General features: G+C 35.6%; 4 protein-coding genes and 1 pseudogene across 9 annotated transcripts; 4 read left to right on the top strand and 1 right to left on the bottom strand.

The window, feature by feature from the left end:
• The first annotated feature begins 1103 nt into the window (after positions 1 to 1103).
• Positions 1104 to 3289, top strand: LOC147534773 (F-box/kelch-repeat protein At3g61590 pseudogene; annotated as a pseudogene). Of its 2 annotated transcripts, none has more exons than XR_015227731.1 (2): positions 1104 to 1457; positions 1845 to 3289. The product of XR_015227731.1 is annotated as an F-box/kelch-repeat protein At3g61590 pseudogene, transcript variant X1 (transcript). The 2 variants fall into 2 exon arrangements; XR_015227732.1 differs by having other exon boundaries at positions 1269 to 1457; positions 1786 to 3289.
• A 2120-nt stretch (positions 3290 to 5409) lies between these two features.
• On the top strand, positions 5410 to 10389 carry LOC147534772 (phosphatidylinositol 4-phosphate 5-kinase 10-like). Of its 2 annotated transcripts, none has more exons than XM_086650955.1 (8): positions 5410 to 5698; positions 6753 to 6921; positions 7445 to 7610; positions 7892 to 8002; positions 8313 to 8500; positions 8986 to 9092; positions 9442 to 9553; positions 9741 to 10389. In XM_086650955.1, the coding sequence occupies exons 2-8, from the start codon at positions 6773 to 6775 to the stop codon at positions 10024 to 10026; spliced, it is 1119 nt and encodes a 372-aa protein (XP_086507081.1). In that variant the 5' UTR covers positions 5410 to 5698; positions 6753 to 6772; the 3' UTR covers positions 10027 to 10389. The 2 variants fall into 2 exon arrangements, with proteins under 2 accessions (XP_086507081.1, XP_086507080.1); XM_086650954.1 differs by having other exon boundaries at positions 5476 to 5698; positions 9735 to 10389.
• A 778-nt stretch (positions 10390 to 11167) lies between these two features.
• On the top strand, positions 11168 to 13374 carry LOC147534771 (uncharacterized). The gene has a single exon (XM_086649428.1). It carries the CDS (start codon positions 11260 to 11262, stop codon positions 13207 to 13209), a length of 1950 nt encoding a protein of 649 aa, XP_086505554.1. The 5' UTR covers positions 11168 to 11259; the 3' UTR covers positions 13210 to 13374.
• A 725-nt stretch (positions 13375 to 14099) lies between these two features.
• Positions 14100 to 17536, top strand: LOC147534770 (uncharacterized protein At5g41620-like). The gene is made up of 3 exons (XM_086646052.1): positions 14100 to 14654; positions 15518 to 15640; positions 15871 to 17536. The coding sequence occupies exons 1-3, from the start codon at positions 14538 to 14540 to the stop codon at positions 17260 to 17262; spliced, it is 1632 nt and encodes a 543-aa protein (XP_086502178.1). The 5' UTR covers positions 14100 to 14537; the 3' UTR covers positions 17263 to 17536.
• Positions 17537 to 18193: 657 nt separating this feature from the next.
• On the bottom strand, positions 18194 to 24733 carry LOC147534769 (common plant regulatory factor 1-like). 3 transcript variants are annotated; one of them, XM_086646055.1, is made up of 14 exons: positions 24652 to 24733; positions 24441 to 24523; positions 23234 to 23310; positions 22890 to 22934; positions 22653 to 22754; positions 22495 to 22569; positions 22011 to 22055; positions 21718 to 21821; positions 21502 to 21550; positions 21360 to 21408; positions 20522 to 20655; positions 19852 to 19929; positions 19380 to 19505; positions 18194 to 18714 (listed from the first exon to the last, which is right to left on the bottom strand). In XM_086646055.1, the coding sequence occupies exons 3-14, from the start codon at positions 23294 to 23296 to the stop codon at positions 18517 to 18519; spliced, it is 1068 nt and encodes a 355-aa protein (XP_086502181.1). In that variant the 5' UTR covers positions 23297 to 23310; positions 24441 to 24523; positions 24652 to 24733; the 3' UTR covers positions 18194 to 18516. The 3 variants fall into 3 exon arrangements, with proteins under 3 accessions (XP_086502181.1, XP_086502183.1, XP_086502182.1); XM_086646057.1 differs by having other exon boundaries at positions 24441 to 24499; positions 24652 to 24731; XM_086646056.1 differs by having other exon boundaries at positions 24622 to 24654.
• Positions 24734 to 25289: the final 556 nt, after the last annotated feature.

The raw sequence follows: 25289 nt of genomic DNA, 5'->3' as shown, positions 1-25289 counted from the left end.
AGGAAGAGTTTGTCTCAATTATGGGATATGTTGAAAACCCATATCTCCTATTCACAAGATATTGAAAAGTTAAGATTTTACCACATTGGGTGATTCTTAGAAGATCACATAGATATTTTTCAACCATAAATATTATAGTTTTAGAAAACAAAACAAAATGTATCAAACAATAATTAGTGATTTGGGATTTCCTCCCAAATCTACTTGAAATTTCTATGTATATTATTTCCAACAAAATTCCAAAATCGAAGAAACAACGTAGTTAGTTTTATGGTCAGCCTAGGATTCTTTTGTAATGGTACGTCTGATCTCACGATAAATGATGCACTTAATCCATTCTCATAATGTATCATTATGAGACTTCATATTTTTGCTATTTTTGTGACACAATGAAGTATCTTTTGTCATTGCCTTTGTACACGAAAAGATAGTTTTTAGAGAGGATTAGGAAAACATAATACATATGTTCACTCGAAGATCTACACAAGTACACTAGACGTCACCTCACTTAAAGGAGAAAATAATTAATCACAATGTGTGCGTTTTTTTGTTAGTTATAAATTTTCTCATGTAAACAGAAAGTTCAATCAAGAAGCAGATAGACTAGCTCGATGGACAACGAAAAACAAATCTAACGATCATGGCGTAATATAAGCCAATCTTCAAATTGTCCTAATTTGAACTGTAATCTTTTGTACTAGTAACATATGACAATTGCTATTACAAATAACCAATCTAGAAGCACATAGATTAGCTCCACCTCCACGGACCAGGAAAAAGCAAATCTGAGCGATCTGGCATAATATAAGTCAATCCACCTATTGTCCTAATCCGAACGGTAATCTTTTGCATTAGTAATTTATGACAATTGGTATTTAAAAAATCAATCTAGAAGCAAATAAGCTAGCTCGACAGACTAGGAAAAACAAATCTGCACAATCATGGTAACATAATTCAATCGAGCGATTGTCCTAATCTGACTGTAATCTTTTGCACGATCATGTAATAACATAATTCAATCGAGCGATTGTCCTAATCTGAACTGTAATCTTTTCCACTAGTAATATATAAAAGTAGGTATAAAAATGAAAGGGTTCAAACCCAAGCCATCAAAGACCCCACCTAGTCCCAATCCGGCTATCCCTGCAACCCTCAATTGAACAGAATCCCTTTTAATTCTCTCTCTCTCTCTCTCTCTCTCTCTCTCTCTCTCTCTCTCTCTCTAACCAAGTAGTAGTAAAGGAAACCGCCTGCTGGTTCTATTTCCTGTCGTTTTGTAATTATCAAAACAGAAACTCACAATTTCATCCTTTCTGTATCCAATAAACCCAACATTCAATCTCTCTCATCTCTCTCTCTCTCTCTCCACCATTTTTAAAGATTTGGCAACAATCCCTTCTCATCCCTCTCTATTTGTCTCTCAATCAATTATCATCCTTCTATAAAGCTTTTTAAAGGTATGTTAAATCATGGGTTTTTCCTCCCTGTTCTTCTTTTCCTAATACTTTATTCTGATTAAGATTTTGCTTTTCTTGTCAGTATCTTTTGGGTTTCTTTCAATTTGTTTACTCTGAAATGATTTTCCTCAATGTGGGTTTCTCATGAAAGTATATCTAATCTTTATTGTTATAAATATGAAAACCCTGATTAAATTTTCTTGATCATCAAACAATCTTAAAAATCAGAATTATCTGATTAGTTTTTTTTTTTGTTTCTAATCAGATATAAATTGATGATAATTTTTTTGTTGAAAAATTGATGATAATTTTATTGAAATATTTTCAGAAATTTTTATTTGTTACGTTATGGGTGTTGATTCAAATGACAAATGATTTCTTATCTAGGTTTCAAATATCATTGATTATGGAGTATAGAACTAAAACAACATGGGCCTCTCATTGTTTTGGTAATTTTGCTCAAAGAGATGCCCGAAAATTCGAAAAAGTTTCAGCAATCACTCAAGTAGTCATAGAAGAAGAAGAAGAAGATAATGAATTAGATAAGTCCTTACCCTCCATAGATTTTATCCTTGCGAACGACATATTAGAGCGAATCATGAGTTTTCTTCCAATAACAAGTATATTTAGAGCAGGAGCTGTTTGTAAAAATTGGAATGAGATTGTGAAATCTCAAGGATTCTTGAAGACTCTAAAAGATTCAACAATGTCACAAAAACCTTGGTATTTCATGTTTTTTAATGAAGAACCGTGGGGAGTTGTTTACGATCATCTTGTTCGAAAATGGTATAGTATTAATCTTCCTTGTGTTAGGAGTTCGAATTGGTACATTGCTTCATCATTTGGGTTAGTTTGTTTCATGGATGATAAGAACAGAAGAAATGTATACGTTTGTAATCCTATAACGAAAGCTTCAAAGAAAATCCCGGAGCCTCTAGGTCTAGATAACTCGGATTATAGTGCTCTAGCAATTTCCGTAGACCAAAAATCTCATTCTTATACGATTTCGCTTGTGAAATGTGAACAAGTTCCTGAAAATTTCTTGGAATGGAATCTATCTATTCAAGTTTATCATTCCGAAACTAGGATTTGGGTGACTAGTGTTACAGAGGTGTTAAGAGGATGGAGATCAGGCCAAGAAAGTGTTATATGTAATGGAGTTCTATACTTCTTGATTTATGTTGCTGGAGGGGGAATTGGTCAATTCGAAAGTCATCATGCATTGGTAATGTATGATCTTAACAATCTATCTTCGAGTGCTTCGAAGATAAAAACTTTGATTTATGCTCCGTGTTATCTTACTTGCGGAAGACTAATGAATCTTAGAGATAAGTTGGTAATGGTTGGAGGAATTGGGAAACAAAATAGCGTAGAAGGAATTAGAGGAGTTAGAATTTGGATTCTAAATGGGAAAGAATGGAAAGAAGTTTCAAGGATGCCTCATAAGTTTTTTCAAGGTTTCGGTGAATTCGATGATGTTTTTACGAGTAAAGGGTCGGACGATTTAATCTACATCCAGAGTTATGGATCTCCAAATCTTCTTGTGTTTCATATGGGCAAGAAAGAATGGAAATGGGCACAGAAATCTCCTGTTACAAAGAAATTTCCTCTTCAACTCTTCACTGGTTTTTGCTTTGAACCAAGACTTGAAGTTTCACCTTGATCAAGACTTCCATTTCTTATTCTTCTATATGTTTTGAAATAAATTCTTGTTTAGTTCATATACATAACTTGGAAGTGTTTCAGCAGAGAGTTCATATCTCTGTTATACTTTCTGAGATTCAAACTTTTTTTTGGAAAATTTGCTTAATCCATAAATGGCTTATTTCAAATGGGGTTTAATTTTTTTTTTTATGTCTAATTAAGAATATTGTATCCAAGGAATGGTTTAATGGCAGTGTTATTAAATATTCTACCGGCACATACAACATCTATATTCTCATTCGTTTTGAGTATTCAGTGATTTAGTTACTGCAATTTAACGTGCCGAAGTATTCAACTTAATTTCCTTAATATTTTTGAAACAAAACATTATATTATTGTACTGAGTAATGAATATAGTAGAGTCCGTGCACAAATACAAAATATCAGAACGTTTTGTTTTCTAAGTATGCCTGATTAGACAGCTGGAGAAAACAAATAAATCATCTTGTTACTACACACAAATTCAAAATATTATAACCATTTTTTTTCTAAGTCCATTAGCTAATTAGACATCTATTTCCAAAACAAACTAACTACCTTGTAAATGTCAAGTATAATGACCACAATCAACTAAAGGTTCAAGATTCAAACAATGATATTTTTGGAATAGACACATACTATTAAATCTAGTAAGGGGTTTTGGGCTTGTTGGTAAGTTGACAGACACTGTCTTGTTATCAGTAGAGTCAAAATTAGGTTGCACTTTATGAGGTGTGTATATATTCATTATAGGAATACTTGCAACATTCTTTATACTGCAGTAAGACTTATGTCTCTTCCTTAGTGTGCTTCAAACCTAGTTTACTCATAGTACACTTGTGCTACTCCTTTTATAGAGTCAAGAGAAATGATTCATCATTCATGTATGCCATAGTTACAAAATCAACAAATTTTAGAACTTATCTTACAACTTAAGTCAACCTTTTATAGCCACACATGGCATCTACCGTGTCTCTGATTTGTGTCGGGGGGTAATTTTCAAAGTTTAATGTTTCACGCCATTAAGATAAAAAAAAAAAGAACAGCAAAACTTAACCGTTACCACGTGCATGCCCCTCGACCTCATAAATGTACAATTCTTGTGAGGTCTATATATACATGTAATTGTAGTATTTCTTTTTTTGTATGTAATTTATGTGACAAATCTGTGATAAAACAACAATTGACAATGGCATATAATCAATGATGCAGAATCTATCTCTATATGCATGTAGATATAAAGATAGGGTTGGAACTTGGAAGGTTTGTACATGACATTATAGTGAATGGGTAGTAAAGTGTTTCTTGAACTTCCCAAAAATAAAGCAAAGAAGTGGTGAAATAGACCCTTTTTTTTAAGTGTAAACCTAGTTGTCTTTTTTACTTGAAAGCTAGTGGCAGGTTGGTATTGTGTAAGCAAAGCAAGAGTCTACTAACTGAGGCTTCTCACATGTGTTGTTGTTGTTGTTCTGTGGGGATGTTGGATGGAAAATGATGGTATTCAATTCTGATCTTGTACTTTTACTCCATTATTTGTGTTTCTATCTAATCATTTATGAACTACTTCAGACATTGATCTGTCACCATTCTTACATATAATAACCCGACTATATATTGTCTAGTGTTAGGTGGTTGTGATCTTTGTAGGGTTTATTTATGGATTGTTCTCTTCCAAATCAATGAAACATGCCTAATCGTCTTTGGTAGGATGATAATATGTGCTTTTGTAAACATTATTGGCTAAGTTTGATCCTACCCACATAATTAAACTTCTACTAAAAAGTTAAATATAAAGCTTTTGGAATTTGAAACAAAAATTCTACTTGCACAAATATGACAATATATTTATATGTCTTCCAGAGTTATGTGGCGTTCATTTGAACAAAAAATCCTATATGTACAAATATGACCCACGTACATGTCATATTGTCTTATAAAGTACTGATTAATTTACTTTGAGTGTCCCAAATAGGTGAGAAACACGTATTCGGATCTGACAAAGAGAAGAAATGAATTTTCAATCTCAAAATATAAAGTAACCTAAAAAGTTACAATACATAGTCCGAAATGACAAATACATAGTCCGAAATGACAAGAGAAGGCAAAATTCTCACATGACTCAAGCGATCTTGTCTTTTCGGACTATTCAGACAGACTAAATAAACACTTATTGTAGGACTAAATAATATTTTTTCAAATATTTACCGAATCAAATATTAACCACCGAAAAACGTGAAAATTGAAACAAAGAGTATTTTCCTCAAGTGTTGTTGTCTTGACTAGGTTTATTAGAAAACATTGGAGTATAATTGTGGGTGTAAATATAGTTTCCGGAAGAAAATGTTGGATTCAGTCGTATTTTTGGGAACTCTAATTTCAACCGAAGATAAACGATTGGTTCGTTTATTCCCAAATAACTTAACTATAATTGGCGCGAAAAGTTCTAAAGAAAATAAACCCTTACCAACTATGTCTTATTCACAATCTCTAAAGGAAAAAAACACCCCATTTCTTTCATCTTCGAGGATCGATTTTCATCATCAAGAATTGATTGACAGGTATTGAGGGTTTCATTTCTATCTGAAGTTTCATGGCTACCCATTAATTTTATTGATGTTTGAAGTTCTTTTCACGGTTCTAAAGGGTCTCTGGTTAATACCCAAAATGGGTTTTTGTCTTATTTTTACTTTAGATTTCATGCTTTTTATATTTATGATGATTAATTGAATGTAATAGTAATTTACCCATGTTAGATTTAGACCATAAATTGAGAAGAAGATTGATTTTGGGTTAATAAGTTTTGTTTAAGGAAGGAATTTGAGATATGGTTTTATTTTTCTCCTAATACAAATCATAAATTGAGCAGTGAAGCTAGTAAATTGTCTAGGGCAACAATTGGTGTGACATAGGATCGTTTATATAAAAGTTTATTGTGGAAATGTGAAAGCGTTTCGGATGAATCTGTTATGTTGAATAGCTGTTTGATAATATGCTTATGAGACAGTTTCTTGCTTAGACATATTATCAAGAACTCGCTCTCAAGAGGCCGACGTGCGAGTAAAAAATGTAAACCTAGAATTGATTTGCAAGAACTATCTCGATAAGACTGGATAAACAATGGTCCCTAAACTTTTGTTCATTAACCACTAAGGCTATCTATCATGTACTTGGCTATTTCTGTTTATCTGCAACCCTAAACTTTTAGTTGTCTAAAAATTCCATTACTTTAACAATAATGGATGCTCAAAGATCTAATAGATATTTGGGATCATTTGAATTACAATTTGTTTGTATTCTATATTTTGATACGTCCAATTTCCTACCCTCACTATAACAACATTTCTTCTCACGCCAACAACCCTTGGCTCAAGTGGTAAGAGGTAAGTCTTCCAACTTAAAGGTCAAGGGTTCGAGGCACACGCTTACCAATTCAAAAAAAAAAAAACTCATTGACCACAAAACATATACGTGTAAATATATATTGAAGTGATCCGGGCGATTTAACTTTTCAAGCCGGTTAGTCAATACAAGAAACTCATTGACCACTTCAATTTGATAATTTGCTACAATGTCTGCTCCTCATCTATTATCTATTGAATGGATTATTTGTAGGCGTTATTCTGTGAAAGTACATGGCAACAACTAGAAGGGTATTCTCAGATATTGATTTCAAATCTTCAAAGCGGAACTTCGTACGATTTCCTAAGAGTAGTGGACGACATTTTGCTCCTGGAACTATTACGGAATTTGAATGGAAAGACTATTGCCCGTTAGTTTTCAGGTGCTTTCTTGTTTTATATATCACGAAGAACTTAATATTTAAATTGAGATTCCTTTTTAGTTTATTATATATATAATAAGAAAACTGCCCCAGAGCAAGCGTTAGTGGCATATTAGGATGAAGGACTCGTGACTTCTTCAAACTCGGATCATTTGTGATCTGCAATATTATGATTTCGTTGTGAATAGTCTAAATCCTAGGAACTATTGAGGGTGTGGAGGGACTCAAACAAAATTTGGTAAGAAACATGATTCCATGGGAAACTAAATTTCAAAGCAAGCAGACTACATGGTTTCCATACTAATCCATAGTTTTCATGTTTTCATTCTGTTTCCCCTTTATCCAAACAGACCATGAGGTGATTAGTAGAAGATACTTGGACAAAAATAGGAAAACATATTTTGACAGAAAAAAGTGTTTGTTGGTGCATAGCCAAAGCCCTAACCAAATAATCGTAGCAGCATTTCTTAGCTTCTTTCTACTTAATCTATTTTTTAATGTTTTCCTTATCTTATTCTACCAGGCATCTTCAAGAGCTTGACAATATTGGAGGTGATAACTATGTGACGTCTGTTTGTGACATGGAGACCATTGTGGAACTTTCTTCACTCGGAAAAAGTGGCAAACTACTTTATTTATCTCATGATGATCGATTTGTAGTGAAAACCATTCGTAAATCTGAAAAAAAGGTATAGAATACTCTCCCATTGTGTTTGCTTACAATTATGCCATAGGATGTTAAATTCCATTTTATAGATGATGGTACTTCCAACTTAATAAATGAATGTGGAAGCTTTATTATTAAATAGAAGGATTTGACTATGGAAATATCAGGAGCATAAAAATAAAAAACTAGCGATCTAGACGCAAATGGAAGAACCAATAAGAAAATCGGCTTCTGAACATAAACGGGCATATAATTTTCATTTCCATCTGTCTGATTCTTAACGTGTTTTTCTATGTTGGTTAGGTACTCTTAGCAATGCTCCCGAGGTATTGTGACCATATTCAAACATTTGAAAGCACATTATTGACAAAATTTTATGGACTTCACGTGATGAGACCACTCGGAGGTTTGAAGGTATAACAAGTTCTCAATCTGTGTCAAATTTGAAGTTACCAGTATAACAAAAGTAGAACTCAACTACTCAAGAAGTACATGTAGTTATCAGTACTTCACAGTTTTCCTCTTTTCACATCGATTTACCTTGGTTCTCAAGAATACGAGATTATCTTGCTATTTTAAGTGTAACTGTTTGAAGAAATTAAGAGACAGAAGTAAAACGTAGAGTACTACCCATTCGACTGAAAGGAAAATTTAAGTCTTTTACTGTTCTCCTTAGTCCTTACCATCAGGAATCTAAATTGTTCAACTACTTCTAATTTGACAGGTTTACTTCGTTGTAATGGGAAATTTTCTTCAGACAGATTTATTCATCCATAGGCGGTTCGACCTCAAAGGTTCGTCTCAAGGACGAGCTATGAATAAAGTGACAATTGATGAGAACACAACGTTCAAGGATTTGGATCTCAATTTAAACTTCTATTTAAATCCATTAACTCGTCATCGTATCCTCACGTAAGTCTACTACTTTTCAGTTTTCTATCAATAAAAATGAAGCCTTATTCTCGTATCAGAACACAAGAGAATTTGAATTCTTGTAGCAACATGTAAAGTTGTCTAATTCTATTTCCTTACAAAAGTAGTAGTATTTTGGTAACCCCGCAATAAATGTCTCAAGCATTTGATATCATGAGGTAAATGATTTGAATTCATAAGCTCGAAATATGTCACCGGAAGTATTTACCTTTTCGGTAGTTTTTTTCTTAATATGTGGGTCAGATTCACTATTAGTATCAAAATGAATAGTGATTTCCACAGAATTGTATCATGAACTTATTTTCAGCTGCCATTGACATCGAAATATGAGCCATTTCATCCAAAATATTACAAAATCTGATATCATGGTTTTATTCCTAATGTTTCTTTGAAGAAGAATGGGTACTCATGTTGGTTGGTTTATATGGTATTAGCTTAATAAAAATTGTTATTTTCATTTACAGGCAAATTAAGAATGATACCCAGTTTTTGGAAGAAGAGGGCATTATGGGTTACAGTCTTTTGCTTGGAATCCATATCGAAGCTCATTCTCGAAATTGTTTATCCCGTGGTATTTTCTCTACTACTTTATTTCCATCCTAAGTTAACTCTAAGTCATACGGTTAAATGACCATTTAAGTTGTCCAAGAAACCTTCGAAATACATTATAATATGAAGAATTACCATGGTTTTTGGTAACAGTTCATAACAAATGTAGGCAATTGTCGAATGATAGAGTTCATTTTTATATGGTTTCTGATTACCAATGAGATGTCTATTTCTGGTCCACGCGAATGAGACATCTTCTATTATATTTGTTTCAATCGTTTGTTATCAGGTGTTTATTTATATACTTGAGCTATTGAATATTAATAGCTATAGTTTTAATGAGATTTGTGGCCTTATTTTGTGCTATTCAGGATCGAGTACCGGTCGAAGTCTCACTAGCGGAAATTCATTTCCTCCCGATTCTTCGTGGAGACAAGGGAGCACTGAGTTTATAGTTGATGAAAACGATAAAATTATCTACAGGTACATACTAAAATGATCCTCTTTAGTTTTTTTTTTCGTTTTTTCTTTAATATATGCAATCTATATGGTGAGAAACATTTCTATATAAAGACCATGTCAAATTGGTTTTCTTCTTCCTGTCTGGAATCAGTTTAGTTTAAATGCAAAAATTGTTTTGAGTACTTATGGATATGAATTTTAGTTGCAGGTCTGATACCAAGCTTGGTGTAAAGACTTCAGCAAGAGCTGTACCAAAGAACGAATGTGAAAGCGTAACACAAGCTTCACATAATGTGAAATTATATTTTGGTATCATAGATATGCTTCAAGGTTATAATGTAGTCAAACGTCTCGAACATGCTTACAAATCACTGCAGTTTGATTCAAGGAAAATTACATCTGTAAATCCAAAGGTGTATTCTTCCCGTTTTCAAGAATTTCTCAGCCAAGTGTTTCTACCAGATGAAATGAAACATCGAGGTTCTTTCAATTAGCTACGGTTACCTGCAAACCTTACTCAGCCTTAAGAGGAAACCAGCTGGTGATCTTTCATTTTTTTTTCCTCTGATTGCTTCTTAGTCTTTTGTTTTTTGTTTTCCTTTTTTTTTTTCCATTTTTTTCCTTTGATAAGAAGATGGGAAGTTGTCATCTTGATTATTTTGTTCGATCCACATCCACTTAGAAGTTTTTCTGACAAGCTAATAGGGTGAGTCGAGGAATAATAGTTGTATATATTGGTGGCAGCTTCTCAAGTAAGTTGATAGCTTATGGCACCCCTTAGATTTGGTATTTGTACAACTATTGAATTGTACTAAAATGCATTTCTAGCTTGAAAATAAAATGAAATTACTTGTGAAGAATAAGAAGGTAGGTATGTTTTTTTTTCCTTTGCCTTGGTTGAACCAACCATCCAATAATAAAAGCATCAAAATGCATGTTGGTTGGTTCTCTCTCTCTCTCTCTCTTTCTCTCTCTCTCTCTCTCTCTCTCTCTCTCTCTCTCTCTCTCTCTTCTTTTTCTCTTCTTTTTCTCTTCTCTCCCTCTCTTGTTTGTGGTTTATGAGTTCCAGCGAAGGGGAGAGGCGAAGGGGCTCCCCTTCGCTGGAACTTAGAGAAAGAAAGAGAGAGAAGCAAGGAGGGTGATGGAGAGATAGAGAGAGAAAGAGGAGAGAGAGAGTTGTTGGCGGTTGTCGCCGGCAAAGAGTCGTCGATGAAGGGTGTGTTTGGCTATTCTTTTTTTTTGTTTTTCACTTTTTAAAATTTTGCACCCGGATCGTTTTCTTATTTCCCAAATCACCCACAGACAAAAGATAAGAACAAAGGGAAAATTTGGAAAACCAATACATGTCATCAAAAAAGTGGACAAAAGGTAATTTAGGGGCCTATTTTGAAAGCCAGCCATTCTTGAGGGGGGGGGGGAATATGGTGAATTGGTCATGAATGGGGGCCAAAAATAGAACTAACCCATAAATACTTAAGAAAAGCTCTAAAAATCCTAGGTGGCACTTAGAGTTTCTAAGATTGAGTGTTGGTGCTCTCAAGAAAAGAAAACAGAAAGACTAAAACAGGAAAGGGTTTAGGAATTGTGTTGCAATCATTAAAGGAAAGAAACCCTAGTTATAGTAGTAGTATACGTGAAGAAGGAAAGAAATATAACCATAAATACTTTCTCTGCCTATTTGTCTCTCTCTCTTTTTAGGGTTGGTTAATGGTACTTCCTCACTCAGTATGGAGGAAAACTTTAGAGCAGTACCAATTCACATGAAGAGCATAAGAGAGGAAAATCTTGATCTGTTGAGGATCTGGGAACATCCTTCTCATGAAGGATGGTTGGTTATACTCTGTGAAATAGATGAATATGAAGTTGAAGAAGAAGAATTGAGTTCAAATTCATCATCATGGAAGTTTAAAAAAGGTGATTGCTTTCTATGGTATCCATCAACTTCTCAGACAATTATGTTACCTTCTCTCTTACATTGGATTGAAGAAGGATACATTCTTTTTTGGGACTGTTGTGTTTTAACATACCCTCCAACCAACCCTAATTTTATGGTTTTCTTCCTCTTCAGGAAAAAACCAAACCCTAATCTCTTTCTCTATTGCTATCCTGGAGAGAAACAATGGAGAAGACAAGAGCTTTCACTAAGTGAAAATGAACTTTTTTGGTCTAAAGCAAGTAACAAGTTATATATTGCTTCTACTCACCGTGACAAGTTTCATGAGATTCAAAAACTTGAGCCTCAGCTATCTTTTAAATCATTCAGTGTTACAGACAACAATTGTCAATTCGATATCGCACGTTTCTCTCGTGATATACATTACGTGGAATGTGGCGACGAACTCTTCAAAGTCGTTAGAGTGTATTATCCTATCGGTCTTTATTACGAGCCAACGTTCTGTATAAAAGTTTCTACACTTTCTTTGGCTTATTCATGGGAACAAGTAGAAAGTATGGGTGACCATGTTATCTTTATAGGCCAAGACACAAGAGCTTCTTTCTCAGCAACCAAGTTAGGTCTAACAAAGGGTTGTGTCTACTTCACTCAGCCTTGTGATGAAAAAAGCCTTTACAGATTCGACCTTGAGGATGACTCTATTTATGTTTATTCCTACTCATCCAATCTACTTGCCCATTTAAATTTACGGCCGGATAGTATGCTCAAAGTAATGGAAAAAAGAACTAGTAGTGTCGGGCGACCAACAAATATATCTCCTTGTCTTGTTTTCTTGAGAAAAAGGGAGCGGATCTTGAATTTCGTTGATTATAATAACGGTAATAAGCATCACATTGAACTCTCTGAGTTACTATCAGGTGCTGAAATTCGCTTCTCAAAGGGTGGTTGGCTACTAATGTTAAGAGGCTTGAGAGTCCCATTCTTTCTCAATCCCTTCACAAGAGAGACAATTCGACTTCCTTACTTACCTACTTGGGGTATAGTTTCTGGTCTATCCTTCTCGTCTTTACCTACTTCTTTAGACTGTGTAGTTTTTGTTATTCAAAATTCGTATTCATTTGAATCATTTGTTCAAATCTACTCCATTTCACGGGGAGATAAGAGATGGAAGCTAAATTCATTCCCCGATGCCAATTTAGATTCTGGTAAAAAGTTTTTGTCGTGGCTTAACAATCCAGTTTTCTTCGATGGAGCTTTCTATTGTCTAGATCGTGAAGGGACTTTGGGTATTTTTAAGAAAGAGAAAGAGGGTAGTACGTGGAAAGTTCTTGCTCGGCCTGAAAGACCATGTAATAGTTTCGTTGACAAGAGTTTTTTAGTGGAGTGCGAAGGAGAATTGTTATCAGTGTTTATAGGGCATCTAGGGGAGAATGTTCGAATATTTAGATTAGACTCCTCCAACATGAATTGGGTTAAGGTTGAAAGTTTGCAAAAGCATATATTATTCATTAGCGAAACCTCTAGTATGTCTGTAATTGCTCCATCTAGTCTAATGGGGAACAAAATCTACTTCGATAGATTACATAGTGATGGTGTATTATATTATTGTCTTAATACAAGTCGATATTACACTCTTGAGGGTCAACGTTCTGCTGAAAATTTTTACGATACAAAGAGACACTTAAACTGCAGTTGGATTGAACCTAACCGATCACATAGTACAGATCATGAGCTTGACTGGAATAGTTGTGAGTTGTCGCTTGAAAAACTAGTTATTTCTTGATCAGTTCCTGTAAATGCACAAACTAATGTGATCTCCCACCAAAACCATTACCCATTTGTTATGTTCTTATTTATGAAGCTATAGTTAAACCTGAAAGAAGAGTTGTTTAATTTTGATGTAAATTTTACTTCTTTTCTGTTAAAGATGTCTATTTTACTTGTTTAATTTTATTGGTTAGAAAAAATTATGAATAATAATGTAATTTAAGAAACAAAAATATGGTATGCCTCGCAAGTATCCCGGGCAAATCCCGACCGGGGTACTTAGACTGGAAGTATCCCGGCCGAATCCTGCCAATTGTTTGACTTTCTCTCACTACATCATGCCCGTCCAAGTACCCCGATCAAGATTCGCCCGGGATACTTGTCGGGCATACCATCACCGTTGTTTAAGAAAAAGGTCAACACCGGGTGTTTGTAGTACACCACTTGATGTAGTGGTTGGACATCTACTTCGCAACACAAAGACCTCATGTTCAATCACATAGAAATGCAAATCCAAAATTCATTTAACTTAAATATAAATAAAGTAGAAATAGATTAGACGAGATTTAGGCCCACTAGAAGAGCCTTTAAAAATAGATGTGATTCTTGTAGCCCATTTTCAGAAAGGAAAATGTTGTTATGCCCTGCCATTCTCTCGGGTGAATTCCCGACCCGGTGAGGTGGCCGGACCAGATTTAGAGAGAAAAATTTTCACTTTCTCTCTTTAAATCTGGTCCGGACGTCTCACTCGAACGGGATTCACCAGACATTTTCTCTCTAAATCTGGCCCGGACGTCTCACTCGAACGGGCCGGATTCACCCGAGAGAGTGGTCGGGCATAGTATCAAGGCTGTTTCAAGAAACAAAACAGAGCCCATTTGTAAAAGAAATTTGGTCCAAATAGTCGGAAGACTAAAAAAAAAAACAATTTTTCTTCATTTATTCTATACTCTGGAGAGAGAAATGATAATTAGGTACAAACAAAAGATTTTTAAAAAAATGCATGAAAGAGAGAAGCATGTTTCTTTGAATAATGGTTTGTAGAGAGAGAGAGAGAAAAGGTGAGAGAGGATATGATGAAAGGGGAAGCAAGAAAAGCAGGAATATTTTGGAATAAAGTTGTTGAAATCCATCCAGGATTTGCGTATTAAAAAAACACAAGATGAGTGTACTACTAAAACAGTACCCACCTCCTGATAACTTTATTGTGAAAAGCCATTAAAAGCTTTACCTTCTTCTTCTTCTTCTTCTTCAACAACAATAAAAATCTCTGCTACAAATTAAGCTTAATTTTGTAATAATCTAGTACTACAAAATTCAGTTCTTACCCATTTCTTTCTTAAAATGCACAAGGGTACTAGTGTTAAACTTCGTCACCCGAAGAAAAAAGATCATCATCATCATCATATTCCTCCTCCTACCCATTTGGCTGATCCATCTAATTCTTCTTCCCCTGAACAGGTAACACTACTTCTTCTTCTTCATTTTCTCTTTATTATGAGTTTTCAATTTTAGGTTCTTCTTTTGATTGGTCTTTCTTCTTGAAGTTCTTCTTAGTTAATTGAGTTAAAATTAATTTGATTCATTTGTGTTTGATTTTTCCTTCATAATCTTGGATGGTTGAAAGATAGATAAGAAAAAAACCCCAAAATATACTGCTGTTTTTGGTTAGTGGTTTTATCTGGTTATATTTTGTTAAGATTAAGGCATAACTTGGAGGACTCTAATTGCAAATAGAAAAAAAAAATGGCCAAAACTCCTAATTAAGGCCAAATATTTTATTTGTCAAAACGGATCCATCAATTTTTAAGCTTCAATTCCTCGTGTAAGAAGTTGTACAAGTTTGCACATAGTTTGTAAGTTCCGCACCTAGTTTGCACTGAGAGCCCAAATCCTACAAAAAGTTTAACCTAGATGATTAGAAGGTTGGGTCTTCGGTGCAATTTCCGATTGCATATATTCTTCACAAACCAAAGGCTAAGTCCCGAACTACGACGCTTTATGTTGGTATTAGAAGCTCCTTTCTTAGGGATGCCCATGTTTCAGGGTGCTAGAATTTACCTCATTGTGGACTTCACACCTCCTCACCATGTTCAACCTCCCAATTTGATAGCAGTGGATTTCTTATTTGTAATCAATCTTTTGGTTCAAGACGTCGAAAGTGTTGTTGTGGTCCCAGTTTCCGACTTTGCCTCTTCAAAAAACCAACCGACTTTTCCGAAAACCCCATATGGATAGTCGACTGGTGACACTTCCAAACTTCAAAGTTATTGAGTTGATGTTCTCTTCTCGACGAGTGATCTTTATGTTCTTGCCTTTGACAGCCTGAAAGTGCAAGTAGCTTAAGGAGGCATGTTGAAGCATCCCTTATGAAGTACCATCAATCTAATGAAAGAACTCACGCTCCACAACCTCGATCACCTGCAAGTTACAGCAGTTCAATGGAGGTAAACATCGTATTTTCTTCTTTGCTCGCCTCGAAGTTATTATGAAGTAAAAAGCCTAAGTTCCTAACCATAGTAAAGTTATTGAATTACCTTTTGTCTTATGACATTGAAGTGAACTTATCAAATCCTGGTAGACTAATAAAATTCCTAATATATATACATATTAGTCCGTTTTGTGCAACCGAAATTTCTCCAAGAATATCGTTTTAGTGTGATGTTTTTCCCTGCAGGTGGTAACTTATAATCCTCAAGTAACTCCTACCAGTTCCTTAGAACCGAGGAGAAGACATGGAGAATCAGGTTATAATCTTAAAACATCGACGGAATTATTAAAAGTGTTGAATAGAATTTGGAGTCTTGAAGAACAACACACATCTAATATATCATTAATGAAAGCACTAAAGATAGAACTTAACCATGCCCGATTACGAATCAAAGAGCTTCTACAAGAACGACAAGCAGATAGACAAGAAATAGATGATCTAATGAAACAAGTTGCAGAAGACAATCTTGTTAGAAAGAGTAAGGAGCAAGATCGAATCAAAGCTGCCATTCAATCTGTGAAAGATGAGGTAGAAGATGAGAGAAAGTTACGAAAACGATCAGAAAGCCTTCATAGGAAACTAGCTCGAGAGCTCTCTGACGTGAAGTACGCATTTGCAAAGACTTTAAAGGAGCTAGAAAGAGAAAGAAAGGCACGAATTTTGTTGGAAGACTTGTGTGACGAGTTCGCTAAGGGAATAAGAGAATATGATCATGAAGTTCGTAGTATGAACCATAAATTCGAGATGGATCATAGTGATAAAGATGACCATGATAGGTTAATACTCCATATTTCTGAAGCATGGCTCGACGAACGAATGCAAATGAAGCTTGCGGAAAGTCGGTCTAATAATCTCGCAGAAAAGAAAATCATAGTTGAGAAGTTAAGTTCTGAAATAGAGACTTTTTTGCAGGCTAAAAGATCAAGTAGTTCAAATTCGAATAACAGCGATACTCTGCACCAAAAAGATCTCAAAAAGGATGTCTCTATGTGCCATGAAGAAGACTCTCATTCTATTGAATTGAACAAAAATGAAGACGAAAGAGGAAGAGAACGTGATGGGCATCTGGAGGACAATGAAGAGGAACCCATGGAAGTTAATGGCGAAGAAATGAAGTTAACAAAGAAAAAGCTTTCGACCCATGAAAGGAACAAAAGCCATATAAAATTCTTGAATAGTGAAGAACAAGGAGAAACAACAAACAGAGCTTATGCGAATATATCCGAGACGCCTAGAAACTATGAGCTCACAAAAGTGAAACCGGACGGAACCCAGAGATCAAAATCAAATAATGTGAGTGATAAGTTGATTAGAAGTCAGTCGGTAATGTCGAATGGAGAGAAATTTGTTCCAGGGGAAGAGTATAAGGAAAGTTCACATAGTCAGTCAGCATGGAGACTTCATGCTAGTCCAGTAAAGAAATGGATGTCGAAATTCAGTTCCCCTGATATCGAGATATCCGAATCTTCTGCTAAATGGCCTCGAGGATTGAAAGAGAGTACTTTGAAAGCGAAGCTATTTGAAGCAAGAGTCGAGGGCCATCATTCGCGCGTTAAATCCTCCAAGGGTCCATCTTAGTTAATGAATAATAGATTACAGTTTTATGCTCAAGTGCACTAATAAGACCAAGGTACATCTCACTCTCTGTCGTGGAATTGTTATATTGCTATATTATTTATGCTTTAACTGATTTTATTTTCTAAAAAGCCTATGAAACACGAACATTTCGAGATTTCTTCGAGAAATTATGTTTCGTAATGCTTTGGATGAGCCTACCGAAATTTCTACTGAAACCGAAATATTAATTAGTTTCTCTAAACAATACATGATCAAGGAATTAAGTTTCTAAAAATTTGGGCCGGAATAGTAGTAATATTTCTACTTTGATATGTTGAAAATCAATAGTTGTGCTGAGCCGATTTCATTTTAGGGTCATTTTCTGTCAACACTTGGTTGCCCCTGAAAGACAGTTATCGTGTTTATCACATCTTCATGATGTATCAATACCTTGTAACAACTAAAGTAGATCGTGGTCGATTTCTCAAAAAAAAAATAGTAACTTCTGTATACTTTTGTGTTGTTGTATTCATTGCCTCTCAATACACTCTGAAAATGCTTTCAACAAAAAAAAAATACACTCCCAAAATTAATTAATTTTTTCCTCATAATTCAAACTCGTTTGGTTTTTTACTAGCTCTAAATTCTATTTTCAAGTTTGCATCTTAAAAACTTGAACCCAACGCATGTGAAGGAACAGCAGACTTGAACTGTTCCAAAACTGTCAATCGCAAGACCAGTTAAGAATCCATTATTTAACCTAATATGAATGATTGTAGCCCTAAAATAACTCAATCTCGATCTTTTGGACATATCTAAGGCTTCCTGCTTTGGGTTATGGGAGACATGGGGTCACCCATTGAGCCCAAAGAGAACTAAAATGGAACCACCACTTCGTCTCAAACGCAAGGAAATCAACTTCCTAAATAACTTCATTGGAAGAAAAATAACAAAACACAAATAACCTCCTAAATAAACCAAACTTTTTTCTTAATTACATTTTCTTCTTCCATTTACAATAATCTCTAATGGACACCATTTTCTGTTTCAATCAAAATATACCATTTTTCAATTTATCCCTCTTAACTGTAGTTCATCATCTGTACTCTAAAAAGTTAATTGTTTCTCACACTGTCTAAACAAACCCAAACCTTCTCTACCTGAGTTTTTGTTAGAAGTAATGCGATAATTGTTTCCAGATTAAAGTGTGTGATCAAAGAGAAACAAAAAGACGACGTTGATCACATTTACCATATGTACTGGTGGTTTGACGGCTCAGCCTGCAACAACGGCATCAGCTCTAGGACTTGATTTCAGTAATTCGTGAAGCTTTGTGTTGCTGGGCTCATGGGAAGTAGAGGTGTTTCCAAGAGATAAGAATGTCTCGCTGGTTAACGGTTGAACTTCTTCTGCTTCTACACTCTTATATTCCCCGTCCCTTTGTCCTCCTAATTTTGCAGCTTTTACTTTCTCCTGCAACATATAAACTCATATAAGGTGGTGTTCCGTTTCTTTTCTCATTGTTTAGAACTGACTAATACGTATCCGAATAAGATGGACCCAAACCACCAATTCAGACACATCAGACCTCACAGATTCTGACAAAAAAATGAAACCTGACTCAAGAGTCATATCAAACCTCAACTCTGATCTCAGTTCAGACTTGTAAAGAAAACAATTACTACCTGAGATCCATTTCAGATCCGAGTGCTTACTGTAAGTGAACCGAAACCAAACTACCCTGATATCCGGTCCGAAGAACGCTCTAGTATGGAGGTTCTGGTTCCACCTAATTGAGAACTATAGCTGAAAGTCACTTAATAGAAAGGTCCCACATCCGGAAATAACTGAACCCATACTACAGCGCTGGGACCCTAGACGATAACATATAAGTTCCATTATTCTACCTGACCAATCAATGGGTTGTGGAAGGCTCGTGCCTTCCCGTGGTTGGTTTCTAGTCAAGGATATCGAAATTTATGGGAAAGCAGTATATGTGCTCTGAATTCCTAATTGTAGTCTAGGTGTCAAAACTCGCCCAAAATCATTCCGAATTTCAGGGAATTTAATGAGCAAAAACCAAAGAATAGGGATAGTCTAAAAGATGGTAGGCAATAAAAGGTAAAACGAAAGAGTACCATGAGCGCTGCATTTTGAAGTCGTAGTTTTTCTGCTTCCTCTTCTAATCGATTTAACTCGGATTTGAGAGCCAAATTCTCGGACTCGAGAACTTCAACTTTTGAGGTTAGTTGTTCGCTCTCCGCCTGGAAGAAGAGGATGTTAGTTTCTTCAGGTCAAGACAGGATACAAGTTTTTTTTAACAGCAAACAGCAGATAAATTTTACACAGGTAAAAGTTAAGAAAATAAAAATAAATACAACTTGAAATAAGAGAAGAACGAATAAGCATTGCGGTTTATCCTTTTTCATACTTCTTAGTTCTTACATTGCAATACTACATTAACAACAGATAATGACTGATTACTTGCACCACATATTAACTGAAGTTTTCATAGTAGTTGTTCTTGTAAGACGGGCATCACCACTACATCAGATGTGCAATCGGTAATAGAGATTTTCAATATCTGATATAATACACATTTTGAAGTACCTGTTTCTTCATCCTCGACCTTCTAGCAGATTCTCTGTTAGACTGTTTCCTCCGCTGTCTTTTCAGCTCCCTCTCATCCTGCATTGATAAATCTCAGATAAGAGAACAAATGAAGAAAATTCTACATAAAAAGAAAAAGAAAAAAAATCCAAAGAAAGACTCAGATGAATGAATGTAAGCAATATGAAAACTTTAATAATTAATAATCCCATTCTTATTTCTTCATTTCAATCGTTCTATGCATGTATCTAAATCAGTAATTCTTCCTCGCATTTGGATGTGCAAACTGCAATATCATATTTTGAGTGCATTAATACTCATGGACATGTACCAGAACAAGTAAATCATAACCTGATCCGTCCTGATTTTTTTTGAACTTAACCAAACCAGACTCTAATGATTTTGTCACACAACATAAACCGAATAGAGGTCTAAAATTTTATCGTCAAACATGGTAAATGTTCCTCAGTGATGAACTATAAACGAAAACAAAAACAAAAGAAGGTATGGCTTCTGACTTTTTATGATAAAAGGTACCACATAAGTTTCAATTTGTAGCAACATATATGGCTTCTGACTTTTTATGACAAAAGGAACCACATAAGTTTCAATTTGTAGGAACATATAGATGACGTGTAATAGCAGAAAAACCTACAAACTTTAAGCTTACCCGAAGTTCAGAAGGCAAACCATCACAGGTCTGTATAGCCACAACGGGAGGGAGAATAATAGAACTGATGTTTGTTTTCCTGGCAGGGGAATTCCCAAGCTCCAATGCTGTGTGAATGCTACAAATAGGTTTTCCTGCAACATCAGAAGGTCAAATTCACCGTCACAAGACCTATTGAAAGTTATAACTGCGCCTTCACCAAGCATGGCATGAATCTGCACGTCAACTTTCAACTCTAGGCATAAGACGAAAAGAGCCTATCCAAAATTAACTGGACTAGAAAAAACTATAAGAGGCAGACTACTCAGTTTTGGAAAATAAATAATTATGAACCACAGTCTGCAAGTTCCAATCCAAAAGCAGGTTTGGGGACTTGGGGTAACACAGTTTAGCCATATAAGCGCCTTAGCGTACAACAGTTACATTTGAAATTATATGGGAAAATTCATTATGTTTTCTTTTTGGATGTTAGGCAATTCATTAAAACCACAATCATCACTTGCAAATAGAGGAAAATGATATGTAAAATTATGCCAACTGGGAAACAATTATGGCCCTAATTCAGCTTCACACTGAGACCTCGCGGCTGGATATATTCTATTTGTTTAGTTTATAATTTAATTTACGTATTATCTTTATTTCCTTACAAGATGGGAATACTTATTAAACAAGTGTGCATATAGATTTAGGAGTTGCAATTCCTCGGTTCTACTCTAACAGGGAAGCCCATGGTAGAGTTTCATCTCTAGAATGGGTTTTCACATCAGCAAAACTCATAATTTCAAACCGTAGTCCTTCACTTGCAGGAAGAGTGAGGAGGAGGAGATAAAAAACATACTTATAGATAGTTTTCGGAGAGGGCTCTTCTTCCCACAGGTCTGATTCCCCTAATGAAAGATGGATTATCATATATCAGATTAACTTCAGAAAGGAGATCAGCGTTAAATAACAACCGAAAAAATTGGAAAACTTATCCTCACTCCTGTACTCCCTTCACTTCCATTACTAGAACTTGTTCCATTTTCTACACTGAGTAAAAAGAACAAGAAGAGTCAGTCACTCAGAAAATTAATGTGATACAGAGACTACTTCTGTTTTAGACCTGAAAATATTTAGCGGGATTTTTTTGGAGAATATGATTCTGTCTCCTCACAATTAAAGACTGGGAGACGGCAATATGAGTGAGACTGACAAACCTCTGTGACCCTCCAGTGCTCCCATCTGACCCTTGTATCTTTTTTCCAATGTATTCATCACTTGGGGATTGAATAGGTCTTGCCATCGTTAAAGGAGTTGCCGCCTACATGAGTTTCACAAAAGTTGAATAACTTGTATTAATATGTGCATGAACCATAAAGAAGAGATCTGTCATTTCTATTGATGCCAAAAAAGGCAAGACAATCCTTTTCATAGCAACTAGTTTATTTGCACCTAGAACAGATTAACAAACTAATATGAATGAAATGATCTCCGACAAGAATATAAGTACCTCAGCTGTGGCAGGAGATGCAGGCATTCCGTGACCATGTGGCCCCTAAAGTGCAACATTCACAATTAAATCAGAAATTTAATCAACATATACATCTCTCATCGAGAGAAAAGATGAGGACACAGATTTCTTGATGAACCACAATCTCTAGCACGGAATGAATCACAAAAGCACGACGCAAATGAGCCTTGATGCAAGTACCCAAACAGCGGGAATCCCTTGACCGCAAGTGGTACAATAACGTTTTGATTCCGCTTAAAAACCATTTGATCTCAAGAATCAAAGACAATATTGGCTTGGATCAGTGAAGATAACCTCCTGATCCCCACAAAACAATACAACTTGCATTTCTTGGTGCATCGGACATTTAAAATTATGAACAGGAAGCAGGGTTCCTCCCATATGATGGCGTTAAGTAGCCTCATCACAGTTATAACGAGAAGTAGATAAAACAAGAAGATGAATGAAGATTGCCAATACTTACAAGAGACACTGGAGGCACATATATTCCTCCATGAGAATACATTGCCGCATAGGGTCCATAAGGTGGCATCATATGCTAATAGAGTAAAGAAGATGCCCGTTAATAAGACTTGAAAGTCTCTAAGAAAAAACAATCAAACAGGTTTCAGTTTATCATGCCTGAGGAGGAGCCCACATATAAGGGTGAGGATGATGACCAGAAGTTGCTCCGGGGTTAAAATATGGAGGTGGGGGAGGGACACCTGCAGCTCCATAATAGGCCTGATACATGAGCCAAACAGCCAACTTTCTCAAAAATTGTCATTAAGGGCAAGTGGTCCAACTTATAAATTCAATGAAATGAAGGCAAGACACAGTACATGGGAAACTGGAAGAAAGCTCAAAGCCTGAAATTACCTGAATAGCTGCCCAATCAGGATAAGGAGGAGCATTCATTTGTTCCTGTTGGTTCAAGGGGATTAGAAATATTTTGAAATTGAACTTACAAGTATGGAAACCCTAGGCAGACGAATTGTACTTCAACTTGTATATGCTGTACTCCAGTAACCTAGTTCGATAATTTATTATATAATTTGTTGAAGATTTTTTTCAGGTTTAATTTGGTTGTTGAGGACCAGGATTATCTAAAGCAGATGTGGTTCTGCAATACCAAGATTACTAAATCTCATATATGCATAATAGCATAGACGAAAAACTTGTTAATAAGCTTACTCTCCTGCAAAGAATATTAATCAACTTACTGGTGCAGATGGAGGAGATCGTTTCTCAGTCTTTGCAAGCTTTCCAGCTTCATCGCTTCCCATGATCAATTTTCAAACTAGAAATGTAAACAATATTAGTTTTGAGCAGAAAAGCTAATGCAATTCATCCCACTAACGAACAGAACAACAATGTCGGAATTAAAAAGTAATATAAACTATAATATATACACATATAATCCTTGTGATAGGAACACAGAGGACTTTGTGCCCGTCAAATTTATTTGAGAAGGAAACACATGCAAGAAAGTTAGAAACCCCCCAAGGCACCTCCGACTCACGACTACTCCATTCTTCATTAAAAGTCAAGTGATGGATTTTGATATCACCGAATTCTCCAGAACTCGAGAGAATGAAACACATATTTAGATTTATACTTGGGTTATGACAGCATGGATACAAAGCTATGACACCATTCAAGTAGAACAGAAACCACCATTGCAGACGCGAGGGTTTTGCCCACGCCCTACAGAATCAGGTTTACTTAGTAAATATATATTACCACGTAATGTGGAGTACATCCCGACTACTAAACCTTAACTACTCGTCAATCGACTACTCCCCAGTTTCGAGTTTGACAGTAGAGCTTGCTGGACAGATTACATTAATTTCTACCCTTTTTCTCTTTTCCACTTCGATCTTCTCACACTAGCTTGTTTTTACTACTCAGCTCTCATAAGAAAAAGTGTTTCCTCATTCTAATACCAATATAATGTTGCTATTAAAATGAACATGTTCATGTAGAAAACAGTACCCTTACAGAAGCACCTTTAGATTCTGCAAATCCTATAGCCATAATGTTAGCACTTAGCAGTAATTGTTCATAAAGTTCTAGTAATAGAGCTTTCAATATATTCCTTGAGTTGAGGAACTGTTTGGGTGTTCTCACAAGACAACAATAAGGCAAATTCTGTGGAGGAAAAAGAGAGTCAAAATATAAAGAGGATACTTTTGGACTAGTATAGTGATCCAAACAGGCCCTACAATCTCTTTTCTCTCCTCCATTCTGATAAAAAGAAAACATGCATGGTTCACTTTTAGGGCTAAAATTCTATAACTACAAGTTCCCCAGTTAAATTCTAGTCCGAGATCTACAGATCAACCCTAAACCCCCAAAATTTTCCAATTCTCAAGACACCAAATCCAACATTCAAAATTAAAACTCAAAGTTCAAATTAGAAATACTCACAACTTTCCAAAGCAGAACTCGTGAGGATTTTACTCTCGAAATCTTCGTTTGTTCGTCACCTCCAGTACAGAGAAACCATCAACCTATTAGTCAACGATATCAAAAAAACAAAAAAAAATCAAAATCAAATTGAGGAAACAGAAGATAGAGAACTCGAATAGTTGATTTGTAAAACCCTAACCCTAATTTCTGTTGAACTTCTTTTTCTTACCTAGAGAGAAGAAGATGAAAGGAAAAACAGTTTCTTTTTTGACGCGCAAAGAAAGGAAGGAGAGAGAGAGAAAGAGGGCCAGAGGGGAAGAGAGAAGAAGATGGTCCAAGGCAATAGCCACGTCATTGACACGTGCATGTTGATCTTACACGTGTATATTAAGTCAGTAATGGTGGTCGATTTTAGCCCTTTGATTTTTAGCCTGGTGTAATCTCGTACGTACACGTGGTTAGGGATTTTAATAGGTGACACGTAGTCTCTAGGTTGATGCTTGGTCCACCAACAGTGGTTACAACCTGTAGCCGCGTCATGCGTGGTTGTAGTGGTGTAAAGTTGGCCGAGCTACCCGAACCCGCCTGACCCGTCAAATAGACGGGGCGGTAGGACTTTCTGAACTCGGCATCTGGGCCTCTGGGGCATGTTATAGGCCCGGCCGCCCGTTAGCCCAAAATTTGTTTCTTTCAAGTCTAAGAAACAAATAAGAGTCGTCAACACTTGCTTGCTCAGGTGGTTAGACCTCTTTCATGTTGTTGGCTTTATGCCTCTTTCATTAATGGTATGACTTGGGCAGTTATCGTGTTTATCACATCTTCATGATATATCAATGTCTTGTAACGACTAACGTAGAGTGCATTCTA

The sequence above is a fragment of the Eschscholzia californica genome, unplaced genomic scaffold (genome assembly GCF_041429995.1).
Source record: "Eschscholzia californica isolate CP2 unplaced genomic scaffold, dmEscCali1.0.p SCAF_6, whole genome shotgun sequence".
Taxonomy (NCBI): Eukaryota; Viridiplantae; Streptophyta; class Magnoliopsida; order Ranunculales; family Papaveraceae; genus Eschscholzia; species Eschscholzia californica.
This window is presented reverse-complemented; position numbering and strand designations above follow the sequence as displayed.

Coding starts and splice junctions, on each gene's coding strand:
- LOC147534772 (XM_086650954.1), top strand. CDS start 6,773: ATGGCAACAACTAGAAGGGTATTCTCAGATATTGATTTCAAATCTTCA. Junction 9,093..9,441: donor TCGAAATTGTTTATCCCGTG/GTATTTTCTCTA, acceptor TGTGCTATTCAG/GATCGAGTACCGGTCGAAGT. Junction 9,554..9,734: donor AACGATAAAATTATCTACAG/GTACATACTAAA, acceptor TATGAATTTTAG/TTGCAGGTCTGATACCAAGC.
- LOC147534771 (XM_086649428.1), top strand. CDS start 11,260: ATGGAGGAAAACTTTAGAGCAGTACCAATTCACATGAAGAGCATAAGA.
- LOC147534770 (XM_086646052.1), top strand. CDS start 14,538: ATGCACAAGGGTACTAGTGTTAAACTTCGTCACCCGAAGAAAAAAGAT. Junction 14,655..15,517: donor ATTCTTCTTCCCCTGAACAG/GTAACACTACTT, acceptor TGCCTTTGACAG/CCTGAAAGTGCAAGTAGCTT. Junction 15,641..15,870: donor GTTACAGCAGTTCAATGGAG/GTAAACATCGTA, acceptor TTTTCCCTGCAG/GTGGTAACTTATAATCCTCA.
- LOC147534769 (XM_086646055.1), bottom strand. CDS start 23,296: ATGGGAAGCGATGAAGCTGGAAAGCTTGCAAAGACTGAGAAACGATCT. Junction 22,935..23,233: donor GATCTCCTCCATCTGCACCA/GTAAGTTGATTA, acceptor TTGAACCAACAG/GAACAAATGAATGCTCCTCC. Junction 21,551..21,717: donor AGCACTGGAGGGTCACAGAG/GTTTGTCAGTCT, acceptor CTTTTTACTCAG/TGTAGAAAATGGAACAAGTT.